Source organism: Falco rusticolus, chromosome 4 (genome assembly GCF_015220075.1).
Source record: "Falco rusticolus isolate bFalRus1 chromosome 4, bFalRus1.pri, whole genome shotgun sequence".
Taxonomy (NCBI): domain Eukaryota; kingdom Metazoa; phylum Chordata; class Aves; order Falconiformes; family Falconidae; genus Falco; species Falco rusticolus.
In genome coordinates, this window is record NC_051190.1 from 33,561,596 (window position 1) to 33,588,034 (window position 26,439).

General features: G+C 44.2%; 1 protein-coding gene across 4 annotated transcripts; it reads left to right on the forward strand.

Annotated features, from left to right (window-relative positions):
* DCUN1D3 (defective in cullin neddylation 1 domain containing 3) lies at positions 1-25,755 on the forward strand. Of its 4 annotated transcripts, none has more exons than XM_037385035.1 (4): positions 1-88; positions 10,334-10,409; positions 15,215-15,747; positions 17,723-25,755. In XM_037385035.1, the coding sequence occupies exons 3-4, from the start codon at positions 15,317-15,319 to the stop codon at positions 18,204-18,206; spliced, it is 915 nt and encodes a 304-aa protein (XP_037240932.1). In that variant the 5' UTR covers positions 1-88; positions 10,334-10,409; positions 15,215-15,316; the 3' UTR covers positions 18,207-25,755. The 4 variants fall into 4 exon arrangements, with proteins under 4 accessions (XP_037240932.1, XP_037240936.1, XP_037240933.1 ...); XM_037385036.1 differs by lacking the exon at positions 1-88 and adding an exon at positions 663-733; XM_037385038.1 differs by lacking the exon at positions 1-88 and adding an exon at positions 9,731-9,814.
* Positions 25,756-26,439: the final 684 nt, after the last annotated feature.

Here is a 26,439-nt window from a genome sequence, read left to right on the forward strand (position 1 = left end):
CTGCGTCAGGGCGCGGCGCCGCCAGCTGACTGCGCGCCCCCGGAAGTGATGCGGGGCGGGGGCGGCAGTCTCGCAGGGAGCCGGGGAGGTGAGTGATTTGGACCATGTCTCTTCCCGTCCGCGCCGGGCTGCGGGCGCCGCGGGCGGGGGGACGGCGGCGGGAACGGCGCGGGGCTCGGCCCGGTCCGGGCTGCGGCGCTCGGCCGGCAGGCTGGGCGGTGGCGGGGGCCGCCGCTCTGCCCCTCAGCCCCGCCAGGGCCGGCTGGGCGCCGGGGACCCCGCGCCGCCGCCGCTGCCCCCTCACGGCGAAGCCCCCCTCGGGAGCCGCAGACCCGGCCGGCCGCCGGGGCTGGCAGCCGCTGGGACGGTGCCGGCGTGCCCGGCCGGGAGCCGGAGCCTGCCCCGGTGCCGCCGGTCCGGTGCCGGGCGCTGCTGCGGGCGCTGTGCCCGGTGCCGCTCCGCGCAGGCCGGCGGGGCGGTGGGGCGGGCAGCGCGGCCGAGCCTGCCCCGAGCCCCGCTGCTGCCGCCGCCGCCCGGTTTATATTTTTTATTTTGCCGTGTGCCGCCTGGGGGTCCCAGCGCGTCCCCTGACACCGCCGGGCTGCGGGCGGCCCCGCGCTGGAGAACCGGCCGCTTTGTCCGGCGCCGCGCTGTGCCCGGGGGCCGGGCGGTGGGTGCTGGCCGGGGGCCGGGCGCAGGCGGAGACAGGAGCTGTAGAGCCGCTTACTCCCAGGTGGCTTCTCCTAATGCGAACGTACCACCTCTGCGCAGCCACTTTCCTTCTCACTCCAGTTCTGCTCCCTGCCCCGGGTGCGGTTGCCCCTCCCGGGAAGGCTGCAGCCCGCCCGGGTCCCCCCCGGCCGCCCCCCGGGATGGGGACAGCCGGCACGGCCAGTGCTCCCAGCACGCACCGGCGGAAAGAACATGCCTTTTCTATTAGTGCTGCGGTTGCTGGAAAGAATCATTGATTATCTTTTAAATAGTTAACGCTGCTGCTAATGCTGTCCTTCAGAACGTTACAGTGGTAACTGAGCGGTCCGATGCCAAGTTATCGGAATACGGCATCGATCCGCAGCTGGTAACCCCTTTTTTAAATGGCAGTGTCTGACGCGTCATTTAAAGGGGTGATCGGTTAAGTGTGTGGGAAGAAGGGGTGTAGCTGCACAGACACAGCACAGGGCCGCCTTACCCTTCTGGAAACTGCAGATGGGCCTCGCTGGCAGTGGCAGTTGTGCTGCCTGGTCTGGTCCCTTTTGTTGGGAGAACAGTTGATCAAAAGACATCTCTTCTAAACACACTCTTATTATCTGTGTGAGAGCCTCTTTGTTAAACAGTTAATGTGTAACTATGGTATTAGTGCTTTATTTGGGCTAGCAATGGGGAGCGAGAATGGCGGAGTACTGCTGTTTTTCGAGTGCATCTGAACGGCGCTGGGTGTTTTCCTGGGAAAAGATAATCCTTGGAAAAGGAAACATAGTCCCTTGGTTGAGATTTCATGTGAAAGTAGAGAGGTCTGACTTCATGCTCTTTTCAGTTCTGTAGTCTGTCTTTAAAATCTTTCCCACACAGGTGTGTTAGTCATCTGTGGAAAACCTTCGTAGCCCTTTACATGAAAGGCAGCATGCAGTCTAACGCAAAGATTTTCTGCCTATCAGCAGAAAAAGGAGAGCTTGTGATCTGCATTGAATTAGTTCAGATTTGCAAAGTACAACTGGCTTTACAAGGTTGCTGCAAATATCAGCTGTTGTAATGATTTCTAAAAATCTGATTATTTCGTAATAGCAGGTTATATGCAGGTATGAGTGGTTACAATCCTTAAAATTTCACAAAATTATTAATGGGGAAACTTACTGCTTTGATACTACTTGAGTGCTGGATGTGATGCTTTTGAAATTGCTTTCATCTTGAGACTGATAGCTTGCAATATGATCAGTAGTCAGCTCCTGGATCTTTAAGGCTGGGCTAGGTGCCTTCTCTGCACAGTTTCTTGCTTTAATTTGGAGTTTAACGTTGTTGTGTTCATAGCAAATTCTGATTTGTGTCAGTAGTTCTTATAATTTGTTCATCTTGGAAATTCATTCATAATTACATCTTGCTTTCATTTCTCATGAATTGTATTTAAAAAAAAAAGGTGATCAGATTAATTGAACGGGTGGCTTTGAGAGAAAACTAAGAACAGCTGACCAAAGACTGTCATTGACATTAGTTAAAGCAGTATATATTGAGCAAGAGGGGCTGTCAGACAGTTTGACAGACTTCTAAGACAAAGGGACTTGTTCTGACAAATTTGTGTGTGGATGAGGAAGAGGCCTGGTTCTGCTGCTTTCTTTGGTTCAGCTTAAGGAACAGGAGAAAATCCAGTATGTCGTGTTTTGTATTGGGGCAGGAGAGTATAAAGTGGCTGGAAGAATGGGGGATAGATGTGACTCTTCTAAACTTGCATTTCCTCATGGCAGAGAACGATGTACAGGTGTGCTCAGAACTGTCGCACACTGTAGCACTCCGTTTTCTTCATTGGTGCTGGGCAAGTGTTGATAAATACAATCTAGTGCCTTGGAGCACTATAAAATCCGTGGTGGTGGGGTTGGGTGGTTTGTAAGAACTTTCAAAGTGCAGAAACAATGTTATTGTTCCATTAGGCAAATGGGTCTGTAATAGTGAATGTAACAGGAAAGCTGTGCTCTGACTAGGAGACTGTGAAAGTAGAGGCATGGGGTGTTAGGAAAACAGTCCTTTCTTCCATCCTCATTCTTAAAAATAAAGAAGGAGCTGAAGATTGGTAGCCAGAACTCTTGGAGACTGAAAGAACAATCTGTAAATACTTGAGGGACTTGGTAGTGACAAGAAGATAAGAGGGAACCCCCTTAACAGCCTTCATCAGAATTCCCTGCCTGGGCTCCTTCTCTCTGGCTGCTTCTCCCTAGGGGTCTGCATCTTATCTCGCTGGCTTCCTTTCCTCTTATTTGCCTCTGACTAATAGGCTTTGTCTGCTGGTTACTGGAAGTCTAATAATTTCTTTTGTCTCTTCCCCCTTCCTCCTTGTAAAAATACTAAATTAAATGGCTGTGCTGTTTTGCAGATTATCTGCATTGGTGACATGGATTAATTGTATACTTAAAGTTATTCAGCAGTAATGACATAGTAACTTGACTTGAAACAATGGTAATTTCATGGCAAATGTTCAAGACAAATGTTGCTTTCTGGTAACGAGCCACCTGCAATTTACCCCCTGTAAACATATGACACAACTAAACTGTCTGTGCTGGTTTTCTTGGTGTTTTCTATATAGTAAGTTGTCTCAAGTGTGTCTTTTGAAACTGTCAGCTATCTCTCATTTTTTCTACACGCACACACCAGCTTCTTTTGGCTCTAGTTTGAGTCAGATAATTACAGATCTGGGTTGAAGCCTTCCCAGGGAGTGATCAGAAAAAGCCAAGACTTGCAGACGTGCTCCCATTGTTCGCTTGTACCTTGTTTTCACCCTTTCACAGGAGGGTTTTGTGGACCCGCTCAGCTGTCGATAACTGGCCGTCGAGTGGTGGCTGGCAAACCCAAGGGGAGCTCTGCCTTCCCTTGCACAAATGCCAGCATTCTTTTATGGTGACATAAGGAGGTTCTCCTTGTCACATGTGGCTTTGGTGTGACAGTTTGGTGATGGTTTTACATTCTGATGTCCGTGTTAATCAGAAGAGAGCAAACAGGGGGAGAGAAAGTGAATCAAAGCTTGCCTAAAAGATAATCTGAGAACTAACCCATGTAGACTTGTTATGTCTCCATTTTATCCATGTGTCTTGGGGGGCATCTCTCCAGTCTGATGACTTGCAGCTCGAAGGAAGCAGAAAACCTGGATTTTAGGTAAAAGCTATTTAATTGTAATGTTTTGCTACTAGAATAGTGATGGTTAGGGGACCACTTAGCTGTAGGTATTCAAGAACTCTTTCACAGAAGTAGAAATGCTGTAGAGAAACCCACAAAAGCATACACAGGTGATGAGACAGGATGCCAGTGAAGAGAATGAGCTAGTACAATCTTCTGGTGTCTCAGAAAGAATAGTTACGAATGTTGTTCTGTCTGTGACATCTGTTTTGTGAAAGACAAAACTTACTTAGCAAAATGTGAGAATGCTGTTACTGACCTTCTGTCACAGTTTGTTATTCCCAGAAAGTCAGACTGCCACAGTATGACAGTCATAGTTACTTGTTGCCTTACTTTTCCTATTTAGTGAATGTAAGTGGGGTTTTTTTTAACCAAAATGGTTATGTCCCCCTGAAAAATACCAGTCTTATTTTTGCATCCACGTAGTAGCAGAAAGTGACAGATTTTAGTTCTTACTCTGAAATTTTTTAGTGTAATGCAAGTTTTCCTTCTGCACCTTTAAAACATCTAATGCAGTCGGTCTTATCCCTTTGTATTAAATTTGAAACGGAGAGAGAAGAATCATCTTCACGCCTGTGATTGAGAGGCGTGTGTAGCTTAGTAATAGACTCACAAACACAAATGTCCTAAAACTTGGTTTTGGTCATATGCTGACTGTTCAATATTTTCATTGCAAATGAGTCTGCACAGAAAGTCTCTGGTACTCTGGATCAGCACATAAATGGGTGGTCTGGAAGCACCAAAGGTCTGACGTGTACCAGCTTCAAGTAGTTACCTGTGGTTGGAGTTAGTGATTTATCTGTTGTGAAGCAGAGGATAGGTATGTATGCACCTTATGCCTCTTGTGAGACACAGGACATCAAGTGAAATCCAGGATATGCAAAAACTCATTAACTAAATGTGTGTGTGAGTTGAAGCTGCCACCAGTTTTCTTGAGGAAAGCTGAGGCTCTTTGTTGTAACTGATGACCTAAGCTCAAGTACTCAGAGGAGCTCCTCTGAAGCAATTGATCCAGTTAACATCCAAATACTGCAGCATCCTTTGTATAGTGAGGAGTGTCAGTGTCGTTCACTGTAATGGGGAAGTCAGGACTCAAATCAGTAAAGAGAACTAGGGTCTCTGCGGATGAATTTATGTATTTTCTGTTTTAAAAACTCCAATCAATTTACAAATCCAAGCATACACTCTTAAAGCACTTTCAGACATCAGTCCTTTCACTTAGAGCACTTCTTTGTACGTAAATAGGATTCCTGTATTTACGTGGTCAGCTGGTGGGGAAGTTCCTACGCAGCTGCATGGAGTGAGTGATTCCTACAGCCGGCAACCTGTAAACTGTTACACTTGCTGAGGTGGCTGGCAGGCCTTCTGGAAACTCCTTATGAGCGCGTGATCTTACGAGGCAGTTTGGCTCTTGTCTTTAGACTTGTCCCTTCGCTGCCCTGTTAGGCAGCTGGATGGGTCACAGTTCCCACAGCTGCTTTGTACTGGAGATGGGACACTGTTAACCAGAGCTGCTGGAAGGACTTCCTTTTTTCCTGTGTGACTGGTGTGTTTTCCTCATTGTTGAGAGCAGTAAGAAATATAAAATTATTCACCTATTGCAATTAGTCTAAAGCTTATCTTACTATTACAGATATCAAGTGATTCCTGCCTGAATGTAATGGATGAAGGTGCTTTGGTTGCTTCGAGGTGAAGCCTGCTAGCTAACTTGATGCAAAAGAAAATCTGTGCACACCTAGCTCAGTTTAAATGTTTTTTTTCCGTTGCAGAGCAGGTTGTAGACCAAGATGTTTTTTATAAAGTTATTCGTGTTTGGCTATAGGATAGTTGCAGTTTTTCGTAGATTAATTTACAGAACTGGCAGGCGGAGTAAGGTAAATATTTGTAGCGCAGCTACTTTCGGATGCTTACAGCAGGATGCATCTGTGTCAGATACCTGAGGGTCATGGTTTCTGTTGGTCCCATAATCTGCAGTTTTGCTGTAGAGATGTGAACCTGTTGTGTCTGAGCACAGAGTAGTTCTTCCCCTGGCATGTGCTGCTTTAATTATTCATAATACATAGAGGTGCTAAAGGTGTCTCATGCTACGCAAAAGGTACAGTGTACCCTGGAAAAATTCAGAAGGGTTATTCTTTTACAACCCTTTGCACATTAAAGGGAAAAAAACCACCAACCCCTGATTAGATGATTATTTGCTTTTTTTGTAAGTGCTGGACCTTGAAAGTTGAAGGGCCTTTGACAAGGGGATCTCGGGGGAGAGGGGGAAGATTGATATTTTATAAGTGGACAGAGATGAATTGTTCAGTGACTGAATCTTTGGTTTTTGAAGGTGATGGATTCAAACTCATCCAGGGCTGTGTTACGTGCAGTGAAATAAACGAGTTTGTTCATGTCTAAGTATGTACGAGGTAGAGAATCAGATGGAATCTGGTTGGGGTTCTGGTTTCAGCTTTACTGAAAACTGGTGGCATGATCTTGAACAGCCACATTGTCTGGCTGTCATGATTTCCCCTGTACCTGTTGTCTTGCTCATAGCCTAGAAAGAATTCTCAAAAGAGGTACTGCTGCTCTGTGAATTAGTTCATTAATTTATTTACATTAGAGAAGCACCTGAAGGCACCTTCTAAGATTATATGCTATTTAGCTAACTGGACTTTGGTTCACTCTGTGAAAACACCATAATCCTAGCAAATCATTCCACCCACCTAATAAAATAGAATGAAGCACATAATAGCAAAGGATTTAAAACTTTTTATTGGGGCCAAGTGGAAAAACAATGAGAAGTAATCAGTAAGTAAGGTATTGTGTGGTTAGAGAGTGTAAAAGAAAGGGAGGGATTTGAGGATGACGCATCGGTGTCTGCTGAAAAAGCTGCTTAAGGAATGTGTCTTTCATGAGAAGAAGTGGTAAGGTGCCTTTAGTCTCTCTTTCTCTATAATTTTTCACATTATTATTAGTTTTTTCTTAAGCTAACTTTGTAGTTCACCAGCGCTGCTAATTATACAGATCTGAAACATCTATTCCATTTTTTCTTAAGGCTACTTGTTGGAGTTTGAAGGTGAAATGTGGTGTTGTGTCCTACGGCCTGAGCAGGGTGCCCTTCAACAGCGAGGAAAGCAGGCTGCTTCTGCCCAGGGTCTCGAATGGGAACATCTCCCCTGATGTCCCAGCCCTGGGTGTGAAGTGACAGCATACCGTGTCAAAGTGCAGTTGTTTAAGAGATTTTTGCTTGGTGACTGGGGTTTATTCTAGGAGCAGGATTGGTGACAGCTCTGGTTCTTGGCGCTGAGAGCTGGCCCAGCATTGTGGACTGTAGACCTGGTGAAGCAATTTCTGTATCTATTGTTACTTGAATTATTTTTTATTAGATATTTTTGTACCTGCCCCTGTCTTCCCTTCCAAACTAGTTAGGCCTTTCCAGTATGGTCTTTCTCAAAGAAATCTATATTTCATTTGAGAAAGTATTCAGGCTTCCAACATGCGCGTTGTCTGGCTTGGTTTTCCCATGGACTGCCATTTAGTGGCAGCCAAAACTCTACGTGGTACCTTTTCGTGCATCTGTATAACCAGCTTCTGCTCTGATACAGGTGCATTCTGTAGAGACAAACTTTACGCAGTTTGATCAGATTTCTAAATCCAGTTTGTTTCTAAAGCTCAGAGTGAGGCTAATCAGAAATAGTTTGTTACCCTGATTTGGAACAGACTGACAAAGTTGCCATCTGGATGCCCCCAAAATCATAACCTGGCTGTAGTTCATTGAAAGGTGCTTAAACTACAGGAAGCCTGACAAACTAATAATTCATTTTAACTAATTGCAGCAGGACTTTCCTGTTTTTAGACTTCCTCTTAAGTAACTTTGCATAGGTGTATTTCTGCAGCAGAGGTGCGGAGCAGATCTGCGTGGCTGATGGGTGCTAGCACAGTGCTTGGTTAGGGATGTGGTGAGGTGTCTGCTGGGCTGATGAAAGCCCGTAACGTGCCCGTGGTGCTGGAGTCAGAGTGCTTTTGCTGAGAAAGTTTCATGGCATGTTATGACTTGAAATAAGCAGTTTCCATAAGGTGATGGCTTTGCTGACCGAAGCTTCCTTTATGCTTTAACACTTAATACACCAAGTGCTTTGGTGCTGTAGTATAGAGGTCCTAACTGCACGGTAAACTCTTCCACAAGCTGAGTCAATCCTCTCAATTTCTGCTGCAGAGGGAAATGATATCACTAATGCTTCACTGGTTCCCCACAGAAAAGCAAAGAAAAGTTGTCTTTTGTGAGAGTGCCGTCAGCTCTTACCCCTGGAAGAGCGGCTGAGGACAAGTGTTGAGGGTGATAGCAGCTTTGGCACGGAGCGTTCTGCAGTGTGATCCTCTGCACCAGTGCTTAGGGGAGCCAAAGTCACAGGGGGAAGTCAGGCACAGGTGCAAAAATAGGCAGGTGAGCAAAACAAACGCCTCCGTAATCCTGAGGGTGCACACCATCTAGTTATTTTCCCAGTGGGCTGCTGGGTGGGATCGCTGATGAGCGGTGCAGGCTGTGCTGGGGTGCTGTAGCCTGGCGCTCCCCCCGCACCAGCAAGGGCGATGCTGGGTGGTGGTAGCGTACCGCTTCTGCCTGGCAGCCCCGACCCCAGGACCGAATTAAAGCCTGTGCCATCAAAGTGTTGCTGCTTCTTTCTACCGGTGCAGCAGTCACCTGGTGTGATTTAGGATGAAGTCAGCCACAACACATTGCTGTGCTATGGTAGCCTTTAAATACAGACTTGAAGAGCTTGTTTTTTTTAACTGCTAACTCATGCTAACTTTTTATTCCACATCCTGTAATTGTGTTGTCACAGAAGTTTACACTTGCTACTGCATTAAAAATTAAAGAAAGGTGAAACGGGCAACTCGGTAGAATAAAAAGGAGTAAGAATGGGGGAAGAGCTGTAGCTGGCAGTTCTAACAGATGTTAAAATTTCTGGCTTCTGGCTCCAGACAGTGTGTGTGTACAGGTCAGCCAACGTGGAAACTACTTCAAACGACCTGAAAAAGTTTGGTTTTTGCTGGATACGGCTGAACTCCATCAGCTTCAGCTTCTTTTGAACTTGAAATAAGTGTCTGCTTTTCCAGCATGTGCTGTAGTCAGCTGGAAACGTAGATCTGGTGGATCATAGATTTCTTCCAAAGAAATACAAATCTCTTTGAAAGGTAGTTTGTTGCATAAAGTTGGCATGAATATGGTTTTGAACGTGTGAAGTGTAAGATGTTGCCTCACCTCTATTTAAGCAGGGTCACAGGGGGATGAGGCTGCACGGTGCCCTGCCTCCCTTCTTTCTCTTCTTTCCTCCCCTCCTGATTTATAAAAAGAATTACTTCGTTGCAGAGGGGTGAAGAAATTAACATAGAAGTGCCAGATGTTACATTTTCTTAAATTCTTGAAACTCATGGGATGCTACGATCAAATAGAAAGAAATCCAAGCTAGTACTGCCACCGCAGAGAGGCAGGAGCTGCTCTGCTGCCATACGCGCGGCTGCACACCCGCACAGCAGGAGCGTGTGCCGAGAGAGCTGTCGGGGGGGCAGAAGGGTGGCTGTTTGTGTGGAAGGTGAGGTTTGGAAGCAGAGGATATAAATCCAAAGTGAAGCAGACTTTTTGGACTATCCATCTCAAAAGTAAATGCCTAAAAAATGGTTGAGAGGAGACATGGTTTTGCTCCATGTCTGTTACGGGTGAGCTGTAAAACCAAGACATTTTCATGTTTCTGTTGGTAGAGCAGAGGAGCTTTGCCAGAGCTTTCTTGTTTATTTTTTTTTTTTTTTTTTTTTTTTTTTTTTGCCTAGATCAGATACAAACAGAGGTGTTGACTAGGTGCTGTGGTTGTAGCTGTTGCTACACAAACCAGACATACCTTTGTCTGTCATCTCTTCAGAGCCTCGTAGTTATATAGCAGAGCTGGGAATTTGAGAGGTGAAGTTGAGCCAGCTCTTCTGAACATGGGAAAACAAACATGGAAAAGAATGTGCTAGAGAATGAAAAAAAGAGAATTACTTTCTGGACCCAAATTATGCTTTGCTAGGTAGCAGCTGTCTGGCATTCACAGATTAAACAGCCGCTTAGCTAACATGCATTGACAATGGTAGCATGTCCTCTATTTTGCTCTGAGTGCATGAAATGAGGAATTAACTCTCCCATACTGAAAGCCAGAAAAGTGTTCGGAAGTGTGTGTTTACTCCTAACAAACATTTGAACTTGTCCGTTGTATTCCGTACCTGATCTATGCTTTATATGACAATGAAGAGTTAATGGTGTTATGCTACTTTATAAGTCAAAAAGTGAAGTAGTTTTATAAAATGACTCTTTCAACAAATAGATTTGGGCTGTGAAGGGTTTTATTAAATGCATAGTTGCTTCTGAGCGCTTTAGTGTGTTCTATGGTTTTCATAGTTTCTTCTAAATGTAAAGATTTGTGTGTTTTTTGCCTCACAGTGTTCCATGTGGAAGCCAGGGAACCTGAAGGAGGCTGTGAAGCTAGTGGAATGATTCCCTGTGTAGCTGAAACTATGTAAGTACTAGATGTTTGCTTACACGATCACTTGCCCAGCATCAACTGTTTGAGCAGCGATTGCTTCTGGTTCAGCAGTTGCAATGATCCTCTCGTGCCTCCCCAGTGGAAAGCTGTGTGTATCTGTTCAGAGCTGGAAAAAGGGGGGGCACCCATGATGCTGTTACCTACCCCCAGCTAGTTTAGAAGTCATGCATCCCAGTCTGCTAAAAGGTAAATAATGCATAGTGAAATTCTGTAGAATTCTTACAGGCTGTGCTTAAGGGTTTGTGAGAAGTTGAGGCTTAGTTGAGCTTTAGTAATGTTATCTTTGCCTTAGCTAGTTAACTTCTACTTGGGAAGGGATTTAATGGTTGGCTGAGCTGTGTCCCCTTTTGTTACGAGATTTCCTAAATATGTCTTTGAGTTGTTCTTGAATGACTGGAGGATTTTTTTTCCTCTTCTTTCTTGGTACTTTCAATGTTTTAAAACTCATTGTAAATACCTTCTGATGCTACACTATTAAATGGCGTAATGCTTGGCTGCGTTTTGTTATTGTCTGGATGTATCCAATAATTTCTATTACTGCAATAACACTGGTCATTAAAGAAAAATACAGGGTTACTTAAATATCTCCTTTGCATCTTGTCTCCTTCTGCCAGCTCTCCCCCACTTGAGTGCTGCCAGTTTCAGTTGTGCCATGGGGTGCTTATATGGCAGAGAATTGTTACTGAGTCACTTTATTTTGCTCCCGTTAAATCTTGGGTTACGTGGTCTGGTAAAACTGGAGAAAAAAATAATTTCCTTACAGCACTTAAAAAGATCCGCACAAAAATCCCCCCAAAACCCCAAACAAAACCAACCCCCCCCCACCCTCCCGCCCCCTCTAAACAAAACAAAAAGTCCCACCAAGCATTAGCAAGGTCTTTCCGATATTCCCTAGTTTTCTGCTTAATGTATTGAGCAATTAGGTTCTGCACATCCTTTGCTCTTAGAGAGTGGCTTTCCTTTAGCTGGCTGTATCACCCAGCACTAGTCTTCCTGTGTTTCCAGTTGCTTACTCCCTTCTCAAAAGGAGCAGAGAACATCCCTGACGATCTTTGCTTTGCTGTTCCAGCTGTGTGGAGGATGGCCTCATGGGCATCTTGGTGATTCATATTTACTGTAGGTTATTGCTCAATACTTTTCTGAGTAATCAGACTTCTTTGGGAGTACTGCATCCTGTAGCACTGAGCACATTCCAACCTTAGCCCTGAATTTTGATCTTTTTTAGTAGAATGGCAAAACTAGTGGTCAGCGCTGCCTTTTGTGTCTCGCTGGTACATCGTACAAACCTGTTACAGTAATTTTGCTCTTGGGAAATGATTCTTTTGGGAATTGGTGCTTTGCCACCCATCCAGTATAACCTTTGGGTATGCGAGAACTTTATGCTTGTAGTTCCCAATCTAGCTGGGAGAAATATCCCTGCACATCCTTGTGCTCACTTGACTGTAATTGGCATGACCTAGACGTGACATTTGCTTTGCTCTACAGTTAAGTAAGTAGCTCTGTTCGCTTTCCCGAGAGTGCTTTTTTGTGCTCCTTGAACACTGATTACACAGTGCAGCTCCTGATACTGCAATTGGATCCTCTCTCCAGCCTTTCTTAACAAAAGGACTGAGTTCTCCCACTTGTTTCTATCTCCTTCCGAGGCTCTTGTTCCTTTCATGCCTTGAAACCTGAGTCACGTAGGAAGCGGAGGTGACTAGTAAATGAAGAGGATCCAGCTCTGTGAAGGCATTTTATAAAAGGGTAACTGATGGAGTGCCAAAAGACTTTTCTCTTACAAAACCAGATACATGCACAAACTGCCAGCGGATGCAGTCTGATTTTTTTTTTTTTTTTTTTTTTCCCTCCCCCCAAGCTGGTTTTGCTATTTTTGGGGTAGCGTGCTTCAAAGTATCTGGCATGTGGCATCAAGTTTCACGTAGTAGAAAAGTGAGGAATTGCAGGAGCTTTACTTCAGTATCTTCTAGTGTTTGTTCATAACGAGTGGGATTGTGCTCCGAAAACCTCCTCGGCAGGGAGGAAGGAGGAGGAACTCCGGCACTGCAGGGAAGAGCAGCGCTAGCAGAGCCCAGGCGGTGGCTGTTGAGGAGCAGCACTCAGCTCCTTGTCAGGCAAGTCTGCTGGAGTACAGAAGGTGCTTGTTAGAGGGATACACCGTGGGGGACGTTGTTAACTTGCACTCTGTGTGTTAATGTTACTGTGGTTTTCGGAAACAGCTGTTGGGACACTTGCTCACATACAGGTGTTTGATAATGCCAGCTGACCTTCCCTCTGTGTATCAAAATGCTGTCTTTTCATGACCACAAGTGACAATAAATCCAGTCTGTTTCATCAGACTGCTGATGTCACTTTGTAGACTTCAGTATTAGATTGTTGACATCATTAACACAAGCCGTTGCTTAGGAAACGTGACAGCATGAATCACTGCCATTAGGAAAATTTATGGACAGATGACGTGAGTTAACTTGCAAACTGTCTTTTTTTTTTTTTTTTTAAACTTTAAATTGGGATTCCTAAAGTGAGTTGGATTAATCTCTGTCTGTTAGGCTGTGTGTGATGGGAGTACTACCAACTACTTCAGAGGGAGGTGCCATTCAGTAACAGGCAGCTATTCTTTAACCTGCCCATAGGGAAAAGCTGTTCTGGATCCCCAGCAGCTAATAATTGCTGTTATGTGTTTGAACAATAAGTTTTATAAACTAGCTAAACTTTACTTTAAACTTTAATACTAGTTTCTACTCGGGATTTTTTTTTCATTTGGTTCCTTTACTTGTATGCTTCTCTCTAAAGAAAAACTTAGCCAAAGTAGTGCTAGCTGATTTTGAGAAACTGATGGAAGAACAGGAATTAGTATAGATTGAGCGTTTGAATTCTGATTAATTTAGGGGAGTGCAGGCACAGGGGGAGAGGGAAGGCTGGTATCTGGGAGTTAATCACAAAGCAGTAATTTACACTGCCTAATAATATCCTGTTTGTTTTGGTGTAATGAAAAAAATGACTGGTGTAGAGTAGACGATGTTGCTCAGATGCATGGCAGCCCAAGAACCAGTGCCAGGCTGTACTCTGCAGCTCACAAAGAGCTGTGAAGTACTAAGGAGCAGTGAAATTGTCTTTTGGATTATTTATGTGGAAATGTGTGTTTTAACAAATCCTTTAAAATACAAATTAGTAAGAGATTATGTTTTGATACATTAAGTTGTATTTTACTTGCCTGTAAAAATGATGCTACAAAGTTCATCTTTAAAGCAGTCTGACAAAAGGATTTGCCAGATGTTTATTCCTTCTGCTGATTAAAAATAGGTTTTTGTTAGTTTTGTGGGTTGTGGGCTTAAGAGATTGGGGAGGGGAAGGGGAGCCAGGTAGTTGAAACCAGCATCTTGGCTGTTGTAGTTGTACTGGCAAAAATATTATTTTTGCTCATGAAACTGTATATGTGCTGTTTTGCCAAAACAGGTATAATGGCTGAGAGAAGATTTATGTTTGTAATCCTAATATCTGGAGAATTCCTCTGCACTCGGTGCTGCTGTTCCAAGTTAGTTTACAGCTTAAAAAGAGGGGTTTGGTCTCAGAAGAGCTTTATGCAAGAAGGAATACAGAAAAACTGATATGACATCTGTATCATGTCTTCATTTTTAATTTGTATCTCTTCTTTCTTGTTCTAATTCTGTAACCTGGAAGCAGTAAACAAAAGAGAAGGCAAACCCCATTTTTATGTTTGAGGCTTTTGCCTAACTGACAGCAGAGATGAAATGCAAATAAGTGGGTAAAGGAGGAATATGATAAGCAATTGCTTTCTTGGAGTTGATGTTTCTGAGAAATGGACTGTTTACGGCATGGCTGCATGCTGATAGGATAGTGTCAGAGTGTTTGGTTTTAATAGGGAAAATTTAAGAACTCTTTTCTGTGAGTGAAATACCTTTTCCAAGTATACAAGGCTTGAACATTGTGATTTATGAAAACAAAGTGTGATGAAATCATTTTGGCACTTTAATTTTGATTATTTTTTTTTAAACTGCACTAGAATTACTACATCTTATCTGCATGTGTGTCTGTCTGAAAAAGTTTCATTAAAAAGGCCCCCTCTGTCTCGTTACCTGAAGGGAGGAGCCCACTTGAAACAATGAATAATTCCTAAACGCCATCTTGCATGAAAAGTGACTGTTGCCCCCCTTCCACAAACACACTCTGTTTTAAGAACAAAAATCTAGGTTCCAAACTCCATTTAAAAAACCCAGCAGCCCCCTCCGCCCCCAGCAAAAAGAAAAGAAAACAAAAAAACCCCCAACCCCCTTTTGCCCATTTGCTGAAGGTCCAGTCTACATCTAATGCTGGAGTCTCTGCCAGGTTGTCCCAGCAGTGTCCCCGTCCCACCACTGCTTTGTTTCAGTGTTTTATTTTCTATATATAAAGTGTGGGTATAGTTTTAAAAACCATTTCCTTTAAAATATTTCTGGGTTAGAGTAGTCTGTCTTGATGAAGCCCGTACATGAATCAACCTCTTTGTAACCTATGTTACAGTAAGAATTTTAGGAATTTCCTTTATGAGGACCCGTTAGTATACTGCAGCCAGTGAGTAAGCTGCATTGATTTCTAGGTAAAACAGCCTGAAATTGCCTGAAATTTATGGCATATGCCAACCTTCTGTACACTGCTCCTTTTCAGTACGCAAAACTTAAATATCCTGAAGTCGGTCTCTTACTGGCAAACGTAATCCCGCATTTAATACTTAGAATATTCTTTGTGGAGAAACGGTGATTGACTCTGAAACTGTTTTTCAGGTTAGTTGACTGCCGCTAGTGGCATGGTGAGATGTGTTGAAGAGCAGCTGCGAGGGTGTCTGACGGCGAGGGGACTGCTCTAGAAGCTGGGCTTGCAACATCATGGGCCAGTGTGTCACGAAGTGCAAGAATCCTTCTTCTACCCTTGGCAGCAAAAATGGGGAAAGGGAATCCGGCAGCAAGTCACATAGTAAGAGAAGCGCAGTTCACAAAGATGACCATGGTTCCGCTTGCGGGAAGTCTTCAGGAGATATACTCGTGAATGGGACAAAGAAAACGGACACTGCTGTAGAGTCTAGTCAGCCTCCAACGTTTTCTGGAGACACAAAGAAAGACTCTGTTTCCAGTGCAGAAGAATCTTCGCTCCAAAGGATTGGGGAGTTATTTAGGAGGTATAAGGATGAACGGGAAGATGCCATACTGGAAGAAGGAATGGAACGATTTTGCAATGACCTCTGTGTTGATCCCACTGAATTTAAAGTGCTAGTTTTGGCTTGGAAATTCCAGGCTGCTACCATGTGCAAATTTACAAGGTTAGTTCTTGCAGAACTTGTAATTATTTTCATATGTTAAAGTATATCCTGTCATCTGTATGTTGGAGAAACAGCCTCGTTAGCTTTACTTACTTATTTCTTCTAACACTTGCCTTTTGGTCAGATTAGTTCCTCCCACTGCAGAAGGTAAGCTTGGTATTCTTCTTTCCCCTTCCCCTCACAGTGGGTTTCAGAATCAAAAATATTTTTTTTGGATCTTATGCGGCTAAGGATGAACAGTGTAGGGAGATTCTGTAGACATTAATTTATTCTTAATTTGCCAAAAGCAGTTTTACTGTACCCAGCATTATCTTGGTGATGAGATTGGACACTGGAATTAATTTTTTTGCTTTAAAGTAATGTGAGATTCCTTAGTAATTGCTACCAACTGTTATCATTGTGTGGAAAAAACACTCCTGCCCAATCGGAGCTACACTTAATGTCTTTTTCCAAGAGTAATCCTTTTCAAGCATAGCGAGGGAAGGAAAAGTGAGGGTTTTGACACTGGTAGCTGTTTCATACTGGCTGACAAGTGATTGGTATTTAAAGTTCTGTCTCTTCTTCTGGACAAGTGGGTCAGGCAGCAGGCTTGTAGCGTGCTTGATGCTACAGGAAACAACAGAATGGCTAAAACTTAACAGGAAAAAACCAAACCTCAAACCAAACCCAAGACTAGAACAGCCTCCCGCAGCTTGATTATCAATGTCCAGGTAAGAGCAAGGAAAGACTTCCGACAGGGGCTTGCTAAGAGAGAATGATCTTCTAATTTTTTTGGGTCTGTCTAGATTGGTTTGAGTAATGCTGTTTATTTTCACTGGGTTTATAACTTCCAAAATAACGTCGGTGTGCTGAGCCTTGAACCAAGCTTCAGCTGTGCACTGAACACGGCTTTTCCAGCATCTTCAGAGCTTTTGCGGATGTGAGTGTGTGTCAAATCAATGAGTTACTCTGGAATGCAAAGGTGGATTTACTGGAGGCTGATGGCACAGGTATTTGCTAACGTGGTAAAGAAATTGCAAGTAGTGTCGCTGCACAAACACCATGAGCTTTATTAATGTCATTTTTGATTTTCTTGGAGAGGACAAATCTATTGGTGAGAGGTGACCTTTGTTTAAGGGCACACTCCATGATACCGGTGCTGATCGACTTCTTCCGTCAAGGAGAGCGACGTGGTCTTCAGTTCTCCTGAGCGCTGCCCCGTCTCCTGCCTTCCCTCCAGCCTGTCCCGTGTCAGCCTGCTGGCTTTGCTTCATGTTCGCCAGCTACCGCACTTGCTCATGAGTGTGAGGGAAATCAGAGCTCACCATCTACCCGCTCGGCCAGATCACTCGTAGGCTAATTAGCATAGTACCGGTGCTTCAGGCAGTGTTTATACACTGCACTGTCGCCTCTGTCGTGCGATGCCGCGCTCTTCCACTTTTTCAGCAGGTGCCTTGCTGACCGTCGCTGTTGGCACCCTTTTGATTTTGCAGGCTGGAAGAGCAACCAAAAACCACAGGAAAGCCACCAGTGAACTGCCCTGTCCCGTGAGAACAGCTCATCCGGAGCATGGGCGTTTAGACACGGGCAATACCGAATCAAGCTGGTTTATATATGGCACTTCAGCGCGTAAACGTGGTGTTTTCAAAGATGTGGTATTTCTTCTGTGGTAAATTTTATTCGCTTTTTAATGTGAAAGGCACTGGATGTGATAGTATCAAGTAGTCAGAGCACCAGATAGAAAAATCTTGCAAATGCTAATGGTGCCCCGGCAGGTCCGAGGGGGGTGTGTGGTTCCCCAGGCCACAAGGAACTGCTGGGAACTCTCTTTCCAGTAGCTCCTGATGCCAAAATCGTGCCACCTGGGCTGGGGGCACGATTGTCTTGTCCAGATAACCCTCTTCTGGTTTGATGTAGCTGAACGGAGGTGGGAAGCGTTCAGCACGCAAGGTTGGTGCAAAGCGCTCTCGCTAATTTCTCTTCTCTTGCTCAATAGGAAGGAGTTTTTCGAAGGCTGCAAAGCAATAAATGCAGACAGCATTGATGGCATTTGTGCAAGGTTCCCCAGCCTCTTAAACGAAGCCAAGCAGGAAGATAAATTCAAGGATCTCTATCGTTTCACCTTCCAGTTTGGCCTAGACTCTGAAGAAGGACAGAGGTCGCTACATCGGGAAATAGCCATTGCCCTATGGAAATTAGTCTTCACCCAAAACAAGCCCCCCATTTTGGACCAGTGGTTGCACTTCCTAATTGAGAACCCCTCAGGAATCAAGGGAATCTCCCGGGACACGTGGAACATGTTTCTAAATTTTACTCAGGTGATTGGACCAGACCTTAGCAACTACAGCGAGGACGAGGCCTGGCCGAGTCTCTTCGATACCTTTGTGGAGTGGGAAATGGAGCGAAGGAAAAAGGAGGAGGAAACCAAATGTATTTCGTCTTCGGACACAGAGGGCCTGTGTGCGGAGGAACAGACTTAGCGGCGGCAAAGCGGCAGTGACGAAAGTGACCTGTTGCCCTTCATGAAATGTAAACTCTGGATGTTTCTGGAAATTACCGAGGCTCCAGATTTTTCTACTTTACACCTTTTTCTGCCTTGTCTTTGAAAGGGCTCTAAAATGCTGTATCATGTTTTAGGCACTTTCTTAATTTTGGTTATTCCTTTTACTCTTGCCCTGAAATATTTGACCCTGGCTACAAGTTAAGCGTTTTATGGGGTTTTTTTTTAAGACTTCAGATTAGTATAAGTAAGTCTGATATTTCTTGCACAATGTAGACCTTTTTAGTTAGGTTAAATTAACATTGCTAAATTATACAGTGCCAGATTAAGTTTTTTCATACTACATCTGTCAGGGCAGGTCTGTACTGTGTGTAGTGCTGTTTACATTGTTGAAATTTTAGGCTGTAATAATTTTAAGGTTTTATACCAAGATGAACAGCAGTGTTAACTGTAAATGCATTAATCCCCTGGAAATAAGGCTCTAAAAACCAACATAAGCGACAGCTTTTTTGTAATACGGCTAATTCCCATTTTAAGCTAACTCTTAGCGAATGAGTCCAGATCATTCCTTTTTTTTGGAGTTTCAAACTTAATGTTGGGATTGTTTTATAAAATTACTGTACCTGTCAGTCAACTGAGTGGTAGATGGCGATTTGTATCTAAATCTCTTACACATCATGTAATAAAAGAGCAGTACTACCTCAGTTTTATTGAAAGTGGACTTCTTGATGGACTTCCATTTTCTCTGGAAGTTGTATTTTTGTGGTTACATGAGAATATTTTTACTTGACTAAAAGAACCAAAGGTTCTGCTTCTTTAGTTTGCTAAACATTGACAGAAGCAACACACAAACCCTAAGTCTTCAAGGAAAACTGTGGTATAATTCTGCTTTGTTTGATTTATACCTGAAGTATTATCTTACTTGTCTGGCAAGCACAGTACTTCTATGTAAGGAACTATCTTTTGCATTAATATTGACGAACCAGTTTTTTAAAACCTATGTTTAATTGCTGAATTGCAGTTAATACTCCACACTTGCTGGAGTGACAATATCTGCATCTGATGACAAAATGAATTCTTAATGTGTTCTTAATGACAACAGTGTAGATGAGTCATTTTTAGACTGATTTGATAATATTTGGATAGGAGTCAATTTATTATTTTACAATGCCTGTATTGGGACTATTTGCCTGTTGAAACTGTTGTGACTTAAAGGGAGTTTTATTAACACTGGTTGAAACTTTTGGTTATTGATGCTACCTTTTTTAATTTTAGTATGTCAACTTTTTTACACCTTTTGGTAAAAGGGATGATTGCCAAGGCTTTCTATAGAGCTAAGTACTGGCTTAATGAATTTGATACATTTCCATTGCACACCTTTTATTTTCAGAGCTGCATTTCAGGATCGTAAAACGGCTTCAATTTAAAAACCAACCAAACCAAACCTGAACAGTCATCCATAGCATGTAATGGCTTTTGTGATACGAGGGTTTTAAAGCTAAAGGGGAAGCAGATTTTAAGCAGCGAGCTTGTCACTGGTTCCAGAATGGCGTGCTTTGCACAGCTGCTGTGCCCCAGAGGGGTTAGCAGGGAGAGGAGGAGGAGGATCTGCCTGAATCCTGTCACTGGCTTTGCTGGTGTGCAGCCTATGCAATAGCTGGGGTCTGAGGTCATCAATCACTAACAGAATGTGGGTATTCAAAACTGTTTCGAAGCAAACCCACAAGCCACAGATAGCATCTCTTTCATCTAATAAAAGGAGAGTTTGGTCCATGCTGCTTCTGCACGCTCTTGCTGGGAGGCATGTTAAGCTGTGGAGAACAAATGGAGCTGTTCTAGATGCAGCTGAGCCTGTCCCTTTGTGGGAGGGGAGCCCTGAACCTGTGCGTTAGAGGTGAATATCCCCAAAACGTTGTCCTTGCTGCTGTAACCTTACGAGCTATTGCGGCGTGAGCGCGGTTTGGCAGCAAAACCTTATTCTGATCCGGTGAGCGAAGCAGGCAGAGTCACTGGTGCTGGTATGATTGAATTTATGGCGAGACTTTTGCTGGTGCCGTTATTTTAAAAAAAGGGGGAAAAAAAATTCCCGAACAGAGGCTGCTTTGTTAGCAAAAGTTCCAAACGGAGACTGGTTTGACAGTAAACGAAGACTGTATTTACAAGTTTGAGACTACTCATTCAGCTCTTAAATGCTTTGTTCATGGCTTTTATTATTTTTTTTAAATGTCCAGAGTATAAAACCTAACTACTCGAACACACACAGAATCGCGGGGGTGGCTGCTGTGTGTGTGCTGAACTGCAGCTCCAGAGGCGAGGGACAGACCTCTGTGAGGGATGTGTTTATCTTGTGGTCTGAATGTGGACGGCAGTAAGGAAAGCAATTTGTAGCACACCAAGGCTTAGCCATCTTAGTGTTTCAAATGTAAATGTAATACAGCTGCTTTTTAAAGACGGTGGTGGTGAACACACAGGAAGGGAAGATCTTGTTTCCTGCTGGGGAAAGGACAGACCATTCTCAGTGGCTTCGGTCCCGTCCGTTCGGTGTAAGAGAGCAGCCCTGCTTTCAGCCCAGCAGGCGCAACTCCACCCGTTGAGTAGAATACTTGCAAAAACAGCCGAACGATCTATCTAGCGAAGTACCATTTATTTTTAGCCTAACTTCAGGGTTTTAATGACCATTTACAGAACGCAAACCAGACCTGTGTCAGTCTTAAACACCTGAAACCAGGAGCCAAAGGTGCAATTCTTTGGCAGTGCTGAAAGTGAGAGTGGGTGTCCGACCTTCCCTTGGATTCCCTGAGGATTTTATGGTCCTAAGCAAGGATAGACTGTAATGCTGGTGTACCTGTGTGGGAGTGGGGGGTTGTACGTGTTTCTTAGAAGTCTTTTCACAATATTGGAGCCTCTGAAAATATGCTTGTTTAATGGTTAAACTGTGAATATCTGTGGAACACGCCAAATACGTTCACTCTTCATTTTTATATCATTTAAATCTTTATTGTGTAGGGCCCAGGACTGTAGTGAGCAGTGATGCTAATGAAATCCTTGAAACCATTGCAACTATTTAAGTTCTTTTTTAATTAGAGTATGCATGTAGTGATTCTGCTGCAACTTGGGATAAATAACTATATATAGGTATAGTAATATACTGGAAAACTGGTCAGACATCCACACTCTGTGGCATTTTATTGCCTTCCTTTATATGCAAAGAAATACAACTCCTGTAAACTTCAGTCCCTAGTAATAAAACACTGACCAACCTGCACCATATTATAGTTTGCAATACCTTTAAAATTTGGCTCCCAGATCAGCTGGAGGCTCAGTTGTGCTAATTTCTACTTGTGTGGGTGCATTTCTGAGGTCAAAGACTATATATTGATTCAAGTAAAGATTTGAAAGATGCTGACCATAAAACACGACTGAGGAAATTAATTGAAATTGAATGCTGAATTATGAGTTTACTTGCTGCTGGTGCTATTCTATATGGAGAATTATAGCTTTTTAATGCTGTGCCATTGTAATGAAAGAACCACAGGAAAAATAAATGAAGGTGTGGCAGGTGGCAGAAAATCAGACAGCTGAAGCTGTGGCAGTTCGGTCTGCTGAGTGCCGGCTTCCCCGGGCTGGCACGGCTGATCTACTCGTGAATCACCCTCTGAACCACTACAGCTTTTCAGCCGAGCGTGTTTAAGAGCATGAAGCAAGTTCACCGCGCTCTGCTGGTGGGTGAGTGGCTCCAGGTTGGTCGGTAATAGACTCGGCGCCTCTTCCTGCGGGCAGGGGGGCTGTCAGGTGCGGGGCTCAGCATGCCGGGGGCAGCAGCAGCTTTGCCTTTGTGACTTTTATTTTACTCCTTGCGTGTCTGTTGGAGCCTGAAGAACCCACGGGTGCCAGGACTAGCCTGTCACTTGTGGTTCCCAGACATAGCTGTGCACTGACTAGTGACCTTCGTATTTTCATGACACTGTCAACATAGGTATCTTCCTTACAGTTCTAAGCCTTGTTTCCAAAAAAAGCCCAGCAAAGTTAAAGAAATACCGTGGTAGTTAATAGCCACCTCAGTCATGATGTAATTTGTTGGCTGAGTTTACATCATTCCCAGATTGGAAAATAATGGTCATTGTGAGCTTCTGGGTCTTGCAGCCTTGTGTTCTGCAGGGTGATCCTTTTTTAGAAGATCCTCAGTAAACTGGGCACCCGGTTCTTCCCCTGAGCTCACTCTGCTCGATATGTGTGCATGTGAATTTAGCCTTTCATATTAAAAAGGAAGATGCTTAACCTGAAACTCAAAAATTCTTTAGGCTGGTGTTTCAATATACAGCAAAACATAAATATTTTTTCAAATATGTATTGAAAGCTAAGTGTCTGCTTAAATTTTGTTGTGTGCAAACAAAACCACCAGTGTTAAAATTTTCTCTCTGGACTATTGAAGACTGAATCTTTGGTTTTATGTTGTCAACTAAAGTGAAATACATGAGATTGTAAGACAGAAGGCTGCAACTCCTTCACCATGAAGTACATAGGTATCTCTACCTCTTGTTCTCAGACTTGAATAGTTTAAGGTTACCATCCTTTTCTCCCAGGATCTCATGCCCGGATGAATAATCTTTTCTTTCTTTTTTTTTTTTTCCTAATTGACCCAACTTAAGTATTATCTATTTGCCATACTTTTTGGTATACTGCTTTTAATATGCATGTAATCAACCCTTCTAAAGGGAGCCAAGTCAAGCTGCAAACAAGTGTTGGTCCTCCTGGGTGCTGGTTTTGGAGTGCAATAGAGTGACCGACTGGAGCTACGGTGCACGTGGCTCGGGCTTTCACCATCACGCATTTTCTTCCCTGGTGAGGCTCCCTGTACTGACAATAAATTGAAGATGGAGCAGCTGCTCCCCAAGAGGGAGCCATCAGCCTTTTCATTTGCCCTTGAAAAACTTTAGGAACCCACATGATGCAGTGCCATGGAGTGTATCTTTCTTCTGATTAAAAATACTGCATTTTGTTCCATGTTGGACTGGACCTGAAACACCCAGCAAAGATGAGAGCTGCAAAAGTGGAAAGGCTACGAGCATCCTTTTCCTCCCTGAGGCCAGAGTCTTGCTTAGGATAAAACCTTTATGCCTGAGTAAAGCTGGAGTGTCCTCAAGTGTATTGGAGATGCCAGAGTGGCTGCAGTGCTCACACGTATTCCTTAGTGCATTTGGGTGGTGTCTCTTTTATGCAACACGTCTGTGTCCCTTGCGTTCCTCCCCCAAAGAAAACTACAACACAGTTACTGTCACTGCAAATCCCAAATAGATGCTGTGCTGTAGCAACTGTTGCTATGAGATTCTTCTTCCAGTTTGAGGGCTGCTTTTGGGGTGTGACCTCTTGCACTATCTGCACGGGCGCGTGTTTGGAGAGAGCAGGGGGCATGCGTGTGAGACAATAGGTAAAAGGAACGTGGACGTGCGTGCTGGCCCTGCTGACAGCTTGCCTTAAATCACTGACGTTACAGCGGTTCCTCGCTACTCTTGCAATCCTCAGTCTTTCTGTAGTTAAGTTTTAAAATCCAACAGGTTCTGGAAGTTATACAGTATTTTTTTATTATTATTTTTAAAAAGCTTCTGTCTTTGTGTAATTGCACTCTTCAGATAAGCCCTTTCTGGATAAAATGTCATTTCACACACAGACAGAAAAAACCCTTCTGTCTCCAATGTTCTTGCTGTAAAGTGGGTCCTGTCCCCCCCTGTCCCCCCGTCGTCCCCCCGCCACCCCACCCCCCCCCCGCCCCGTAAATTATATTTGGTCTAAAGGTTGCCTACTGCTGAACCAGTGTGTTTACTTGAATGTTGCCATTTTATGCAGTTACAACTGCTGACTCTTGCTCTTCTCTGGGCCCATGAGAGGGGAGATCGTGTGACCAGAGGTGGCAAACCTGCACAGAGGATCAGTGGAGCTGAGGGCTGGCTGCTGTTTTTATACTCCCGTATGTATTACGTGTTAGAGGACTTCACAGAATAGTGCTTAATATTTTGAAGTTGTGACTTTTTGAGTCACGCTAAACATAGTTATCTTAAAAATATGCTTGCTTTCTTATCTATAAGTTTAAAATAGTCTTTTTTTTTAAAAAAAAAAAAAAAGGTGGGCTGGAAGGAGTTGTTGGAGGGCCTCGTGCTGTTGGTTGTTGAGTAACTTGAGTTCCAAGAGCCATGGGTGCAACTGGCAGGATTGGGTCCTGAGCTGGATGGGGTCGTACCGGCTGGTACTGAGGGCGTGAAGCCCCTGGGAGGCTGCGCGGGGGAGAAGGGCCCGCCTGGGCGGGCTGGCTGGCGCCGCTGGGTTCCCGGTGCACGCGCTTGTGGGTCTTGAGCCCGCGGGTTAGCCTCAGGCCACCCTCGGTGGAAGAGGGTGCATTCCGAGTGTTTGCACCCAGTGGGCTCATTCTGACTAAGGAGTAACGAGAGCGCACTTCGCGTGGCTGTCAGGGGCTCACCCGCGAGTACAGCTGCTCCATCAGTTCCTCAGTGGAGCATAAGGGTGGGTAGGAGCAAATCTGCCATTCGTGTCGGGAGTGGTTTTTGCCTTTTTGGACTTACCCAAGAGATAACCGATTATGATCCAATTTTCTCGCTCTGGGAAACGATGAATGTGTTGTTTGTCGTGGAGCAGACACGTGCTTCCTCTTTCAGACAGCAGTATCAGAAGTGCTGTGTAAATGTAATGCTTGAAAATGGCTGGAGTAAATTCTGTTTCACACAGATCTTTTTTTTAAAGGGATGTAGCCAAAATTGAAATCATCATCTAAAAGTGGGAGAAGTTCAAGATGATGCATCTACTGAGTCCCATTCGGTTTGTAGTTTTACAATTACTTTTCTTGTATTTAAATTTTGCTCGCTATTGTTGTCTGGAACAGAATGGAAACAGCATCTTATAGAATGTGCAATCTAAGGCACAATGCAAATAGGATGTACTACGAAGGTTGTTTTTACTTGATAGCAATCCTGAGTGCAATGTTTTTGTCGTGTCCCTTTTGGAAGAAAAGCATTAAGTGCAGTCTGAGGTTTTTTTCTTTCCTTATAAGCAAAGCATTGGTTTGTCCATTACTGACTTCTTGTGGAATTTGTGCCAGATGTATATTAAATATTTTGGTGCTTTTTCTAATCCAAGTTGCCATTCATTTACCTGTGAGATTATTGTAATTCTGTATATTTAAATGACCGATCCCTTAAAGGAAGAAAAAAAGAAAAAAAATTCCTTTAGTCACAATGTATCCTGACTACTGTAGCTTTGTAAATGTTCCAAAGCTTCTGGGTTTCCTGTATTCCGGTAAGGTCCGAGGGGAGGGCGGGGAAGGAACAGCTACAGCCATCTCATCCACTGGAAAGGGAACCTGCACGCTGTTCTGCGCGTTACTGGACAAATGGGTGATGTTTGTGGTGTTTACATAATGACACGTTTGTGTTCACTTTTTTGTGCTTAAGCTTTGTACAAAATGTCTTATTTAAAGCTGAAGTCCTTTTTGCATTTTCGATTAAAAGGGGACAAATTAATTATTTTTTCATGCCTATAAATAGGACTCTTGCTAGTTTTATTTGTCATCTCCAGAGTTTCTCAAGCAGGAATCCTGGATGCTTTCTAAATCCTGACTAGTCCTTGCAGGGAGGTGACGACATCATTTTTACGTGCATGGAAGGAAAACTAGCTGGGTTTTTTCAACTTTGCAGTGCAGGCGTCCGCAAGATGCTGGGTGTCACAGGGACGTACCCTTACGGGGTGTGTGCTGAGGTCGGTCTGCCATGTGCCCCCTGCCGCTGAGCTGCCTGACCCCGTGGTCTCTGCTGGGCTGGGGGTCAGTGGGGAGCACCGGCAGCGCTGGGTGAAGGGACGCGACTCCCTTTTGCATTTTGTGGTAGCACCGATGTTGGCGCTTACCTGTTTCCAATAGCTACGGCGGAAGGATGCCGGGCTCACTTGGAGTGGGTAAAGCATCTTTTTAGAAGAAAAAAATGGCTGCGTTCACCTTGCTTAGTAACATTTCATTTCAGGACTTTTGGAGGCTTTAGATTTGGGTGTGACCACCACAGACGGGAGCAGCTACTGCCCGCTTCCTGGGGCTGCCCGTGGGCTACTGCTGCGTTTGCCCTTCTCTCCCCTGCCTTCATGTTTCCCTGCTCCTCCACACAGCAGCTCCCAACTTCTGCTCTGTAAGCTGCTCTTTCCTCGAGCCCAGCACA